The sequence below is a fragment of the Myotis davidii genome, unplaced genomic scaffold, assembly GCF_000327345.1.
Source record: "Myotis davidii unplaced genomic scaffold, ASM32734v1 scaffold726, whole genome shotgun sequence".
NCBI lineage: Eukaryota > Metazoa > Chordata > Mammalia > Chiroptera > Vespertilionidae > Myotis > Myotis davidii.
In genome coordinates this window covers 822,667-829,146 of record NW_006297808.1, presented here as the reverse complement: position 1 = coordinate 829,146, position 6,480 = coordinate 822,667, and the positions used below count along the sequence as shown (strand labels likewise).

General features: G+C 37.3%; 1 protein-coding gene across 1 annotated transcript in view; it reads right to left on the bottom strand.

Moving 5' to 3' along the window:
* Window positions 1–6,480, bottom strand: part of BAZ1B (bromodomain adjacent to zinc finger domain 1B) — a 69,514-nt gene that overhangs the window by 16,594 nt on the left and 46,440 nt on the right. The window contains 2 exon segments of the mRNA XM_015570239.1: window positions 232–414; window positions 2,915–3,092. Of these exon segments, the coding sequence (XP_015425725.1) occupies window positions 232–414; window positions 2,915–3,092 (361 nt within the window).

Here is a 6,480-nt window from a genome sequence, read left to right as displayed (position 1 = left end):
GTCCGGTCAAGGGCATGTACCTTGGTTGCGGGCACATCCCCAGTAGGAGGTGTGCAGGAGGCAGCTGGTGGATGTTTCTCTCTCATTGATGTTTCTGACTCTCTATCCCTCTCCCTTCCTCTCTGTAAAAAAATCAATAAAATATATTTTAAAAAAAAAGCATAGGGTTTGACTATTTAAAACCAAATCACTCTACACAATCATAAAATTACATCTTCATTAACTAGATACCTTTGCTTCCTCTGCCATTTTTTTCTCTTCATCCACCTCTTCAGTTTTTGATGAATCTTCACTTTGGAGTTTTTTTCTCTTTTGCTTGGGAGCCATGAAGCCTTGGAGAAATTTCTTTATGACACTGGCTTGAAGGGCAATTACACATTCACCAAAATCCTTCAGTTTCTCCAAAGAGACCACCTACAGGAATTGATTTAAAAACCAGGTTAAGAGAAAAGCTGAGAGAAAGATGAAAGGAGACTATCCTTGACTACATTCAAATTAACCTAGACACCAATGGATCACATAACATTAGTTTAATTGCGTTCCTCAGTTCAATGGATGGCTTATGCATTTAAAAATAGCTGACTACTTCCATTTCCCCAGCGAAGGAATCCACAAAATGCTGAAACTTGCTCTACTTAAGTAAGTAATCAATTCAATTCTTCCGTGAGCGCCTAAACTGAGTGCCTATTATGTGTAAACCATAGTCTAAAGGCAAAGAAAAACTAGGAAGGAAAATTGAAATTGTCTTAACTACTAGCTTACAAACTATAAACTAAGTAATATGCTTTACATACTTGACTTCAGATAAGTCTCACATTTTTTTTTATGAATGAGGAAACAGAAGCTAAATCACCTGGACCCAAATCATGTTCTTAAATACTAAACTACTTTCTTTAGTCATGCAAGACACACAATTAAAAGATGTCATTTTATAACCACAAAGAGAAACAAGGAAGAATGATAATAATCCAATGCTAGTACGGTATGGTCTGACACAAAGTAGGCACTTGGTAAATATTTGCTAAATAAATAAAAGAGTAAATGTAATATTTGAAAATGGCAAGGTTATTTTGGGTTGAATAATTCTTAAAAGAAATTAAAAAACAAAGATATTTAAATTCTTTTCCCTAGGAAATGTATCAAGAATTCATAAACAGATTAATTAAAAAGAAAAAGCAGCATATATAAGATGCATTTATAATTTGCTAATTCCAATAGCAAAGAAAATGAAATACAAACTCTGACAGTAGATTTAAAATAGTATCAACTCCATCGGTTATTATGACCCTGAAGTGATATAAAAACTAAAAGAAACAGAAAGTGTTTATAAATTAGGACAAAGGGAGTTTCTGAGAAAGATGTAACTGAAAGGAAAAAAAATGCTACAAGCCGCCTGTTTTATCTCAACTCCCCAGGCTCCCCCTCCCCAGGCTTCCCCCCCACCCCGCTAGAGACGCCAGGGATGGGGAACAAAGGGAGTGCAGGCCTTGAGGCTGCCCTCGGAGATAGCCCTGGTCACAAGCGGCAGGCTGAGTAAACAGAGCGCCAATCAACCATTAAGATAGCAAGTCATAAAACACCCTACTGAGATACACAGCAGGGTCCTTGGAATCTCTTTGTTTCCCTCTTACCCTCCTGCATACAGCCCCTCCCTGATGTGTGATTTTTGCCTATAAATATCTGAAAGACTTGTTGCCCGGGGCCCAACTCCACTCCTGCGTGAGTTTCGAGTTGAGCCCCAGCGCGCTGGAATAAAACCTCTTGCTGTTTGCATCAAGTGACGTCTCCTGCGGTTGATTGGGGTCGCCGTAAGTCTGCAGGACAGAGTGAGGGTCCCATTATTGGGGTCTCACATAACTGCTCATAAAAATTATACAATTACACCTGAAACTAATATAATATTGTATGTCAACTGTAGCTGAAAAAAATTTAAAAATGATACAACAAAAATATACATGCTATAATGCACATAAATAATTTGAAAGGACCCGCAGGGGTTCTCAACCTTCCTAATGCCGCGACCCTTTAATACAGTTCCTCGTGTTGTGGTGACCCCCAACCATAAAATTATTTTTGTTGCTACTTCATAACTGTAATTTTGCTACTGTTATGAATCGTAATGTAAATATCTCATATGCTATATGTGTTTCCCGATGGTAGCGACCCACAGGTTGAGAACCGCTGGTTAGAGTTACTATGGACTTTATTATTTAAAATCAGTAAAAAATATTTTATAATAATTGATGGATAGTATTCTCCAATCTAACAGCATGAGTATTGCCCAATATAAGCATAATTCTCCGGAGTTAATCTAGTGTAAAGAATGCATAAAATCAGCCCTAGCCAGTTTGGCTCAGTAAATAGAGCATCAGCCTATGGACTGAAGGGTCCTGGGTTCGATTCTGGTGAAGGGCATCTGCCTGGGTTGCAGGCTCAATCCCCAGTAGGGAGCATGTAGGAGACAGCCAATCAATGATTCTCATCATTGATGTTTCTCTCTCTCTCTCCCTCTCCCTTCCTCTCTGAAATCAATAAAAATACATTAAAAAAAAAAGAATGATGCATAAAATCAGAACACAACAAATGTATTTCAGACCTAAAAGCACAGGCATCACATGCTAATAAACATGTTAAATAATGTTACAGGGCTATGGCTCCGGGACCAGTTTTCATTCAACTTAATAGAAAAGGCTCTGAGCCAACTATTAGATTTTTGGGGATACCAGCAAAAGATGACAAAGGAAAAATATCATATGTATATAGAGTATTTTTCAGTTCCACATGTCTTTCAAGATAAACCCAAACATATGATTTCCAGGATCACCAGGGGAAGTCAACAACAGTATCAGGGGACAATTCCAAATTGGGTTTTCATGAGTAACAGATTTCAAAGGGTGTTTTCATAAGTTCTTACTCGTGCTTCAAATTCCGATGTTTCTTCCACATAACCAAGACCTCCCTTTTGTAACCTTGTTGCAACTTCAATGAGATCACTACGAAGAAAGTTTAAGAGCTCCTGGTTGCCATCACAGGATTTTAGGCCCAAATTTGGCTTCCGGGCTAGGTGAATAGAATGAACAATGTCCTGGTACCTAGAAAAGTTGGAATAAGCAGGAGGGGAAATAAATTTTTGAAGATGGTTCATAAATTGCAATTACTTGAATAACATGCTTTATTTCTATAAGACATCTTTAGATTTTTCCCCTCTCCTTGGTAATTTTTAGTACTCTGTTTCTTGCACAAAATTTCAAATTTCTCTTATTCTTGATTTATTTTAAAAACTTATTTTATTCTGTATTTGCTAAATTCCAGTATCTAAAGTGGGTTGCTTTTCCTAGCTCTTATTCATGATACCTAGTTTGTATATTTTTAAACTTACCATGAGTTTCTTGGAATTTTATCCAAGTTTGTGGGAATTCTTTGAGGCCTGGTCTAAAGCTGTGCTCCTCCAGAGAGAAAGTATACTTGCTTATGTCAGTGGCAAAATTGCTACCAACCCAAGATAACTTTAAATCATCTGCCTAAAATTCTTCACAACACAGAAAAAAAATTTCAACTGAAAACCTACATGAGGACCTTCACTTCACATGCACTTTTCCACTAATGATTAACCATTTGAGAAGTCCCAACAAAGAAAGACTAAAATACGACTCTCTACCTTGGATGGGGCCAACTATTAGCTTCACTGTTGGCTTCCTATACGAAAATGAAAACTAAAGCTTAAGGTCATCTAAGCGGAGTACTAAGTTCCCTATTCTTTCTTAATAATATGGGCTTTTAATATTATTTTCCTGAATACAACTTCGTTGTTACTGGTGTTCTTATAAAGGACTAGAGGCCTCGTGCATGAATTCATGCACGGGTGGGGTCCAGCTGGCCCGCCCATGGGCAGGTGGCCAGCTGACCAGCCCCACCCCTTGGTCAAACTCCCGGTGGAGGGGACAATTTGCACATTAGCCTTTTATCATATAGGAAGGATTCTTTCAGCCCTAGCAGGTTTGGCTCAGTGGATAGAGTGTCAGCCTGCGGACTGAAGGGTCCCAGGTTTTACTCTGGTCAAGGGCACATGCCCGGGTTGCAGGCTTGATCCCATTGTGTGGCGTGCAGGAGCAGCCGATCAATGATTCTCTCTCATCATTGATGTTTTTATCTCTCTCTCCTTTCCTCTCTGAAATCAATAAAAATATATTTAAAAAAATTTTTTTTAAATAAAGGATTCTTTCATTGTTTTCCATGTTCAATATAATTTCCCTTTATTTTCTTGTTTTATCTAATTGTTACCTAGGAATATACTTAACTTACTACCAGTTAAGATCTTTTTAATCATCTTTAAATAATTTATTTCTAATTTTATTGCAATCTGATGAGAGAATATATCCTGAAGCTTTCTACTTTTGTATTTTGTTGAGATTGTTTCTGTGGCTAAGTATATAAATATTCATTGATATAACAAAAAAATTTACTTCTTTATGTTTCCAAATGGCCTAGTATCCTTTGATATACTTTTTTAAAAAAATCTTTCTTACTGAGCTATAACTGACTGCATACCCTTTAATTTATATCCATCATTTTACATATTTTCTTATAAAGAGAAAATATATATATGGTGCCCCCCCCAAATATGTGTGTGTGTGTATATTCTGTTACATTTTGAGAATGAAATGCATTTTAATAAACATTGCCTTTATAATTATTCAAAGTGTGCATACATTTTTGGGGGCTACCCTATGTATTTTTAAATAAATCTGAACCTCAAATGGTTTGTGAAGTATTACCTCATCACCTTCGCTACCCCCAGGGAAATCAACTCAAATAACCACCATCAAGAGAACAGATAAATAAATTGGGGCAGATTCACAAATATTAGTCATGGAATAATATAAAGGAAAATGGAGTTCAGTTATTTAAAAAAAAAAAAAGGATGGCTCTTGAGTGCCAAGTAAAGAGCAGTAAGCCCCAAAGACTATATGTACTGCTTGACAGCTTTTTTAGTGAACGGAACAAGTCCTTTCAATCCTATGCATGTGCCTAGCAAATACAGTAGAACCTTGGCTCTAAACTTCATTCATTCCAGAAGGCTGCTCAAGAAGCAATTTGTTGGAAAACAGAATAATTTTTTCCCATTAGAAATAATATAAATTGAATTTGTTTTAGACACCCAAATGATTCTCTGTTTTAACCTTTCTTATATACAGCACATGTTTGATGTACTGTTTTATCTATAAACAAACACTTGCTGTCTTAAATTTATCGAATCACTACCTTCTAGCCTTAAACAAATCACTTTCAGCACTCGTTCCAGGGGTATCTTTCAGGTCAGCATGCAGCATCTTTGCTTGTAGTCACCAGCTAACTGCTTTTCATTTATACAAATCAACAAACTCTCTACCTCTTCAATTGCCTATGATCATTGTTTCTTTCATACCCTTAGCAACATTAGCACTCTTGATAGCTTCTTTATGTTTTAAAATTGTGCTAATTGTCCATTTCATCAGCAACAAAAGCAAAAAATACATGTATATTTACAGCACTATTTCCTGAGATGGGCCTGAGAGATGCTTTTGTCATGCTGATCTATATCAGCATGAAAGAGTTTCAGGCTTAGAACTGAAATTTGTTCAACAACCCAGACGCTTTTTTTCTTTGAACAACTTAGTTGAGAACAAAATTGTTCATTTGAGAACCGAGGTTTGACTGTATTTTAATAAGAAGGTTCATCATAGAACTATATCCCTTTGTGGTTCTGTGTACTGACATTTTCCCTTGTCTTTCTTAATTTTCCTAATCATATCTGCATTAATACAGCATGATTCTGAATATAATTTTAATTTTTCACATTAAGCAGTGGGCTAAAACCGATATGTATCCACAACCACTCACAAAAGTCTGGTATTTTCATTCTCTCAATCAAACCTAAATTCAATCATGAAAGCACGCAGTCAGAAATAAAAGGTAGTCTTAAACCAAAAGCTTGTCCTAGCTTTGATAGAAACAATGCCTAGAAAAGGAAGTACACTAACAAATCTTGATGGAGTTGATGCTCATTTTGTAGATAGCACAGTTCTTGCTTGGGATTTTGGGGTGTTCGGGGTTTTTTGAGATGTAAGTCACATAACATTAAACTCATCATTTTAAAAAGTATAAATTTTTAGTGGTTTTACGTTGTGGAACTAACCAAACTACCTAATTCCAACATATTTTTATCACCCCATAAAAAATCCCACAGCTTGCCTAACAAGTTTGGCTCAGTGGATAGAGCGTCGGCCTGCGGACTCGGGGGTCCCGGGTTCGATTCCGGTCAAGGGCATGTAGTTGGTTGCAGGCACATCCCCAGTTGCACATCCATTCCCTTGTGCCTTGAAGTCCTCGGTGAAAGGCATACCTATCCTTGCCTGGGCACCCAGGGTGTGCCAAACACTGCCAGTCACACTCCCCACTTCCGTTCATCCTCTCAGGGGTGCTGAGAGGCGGGGAGAGCGG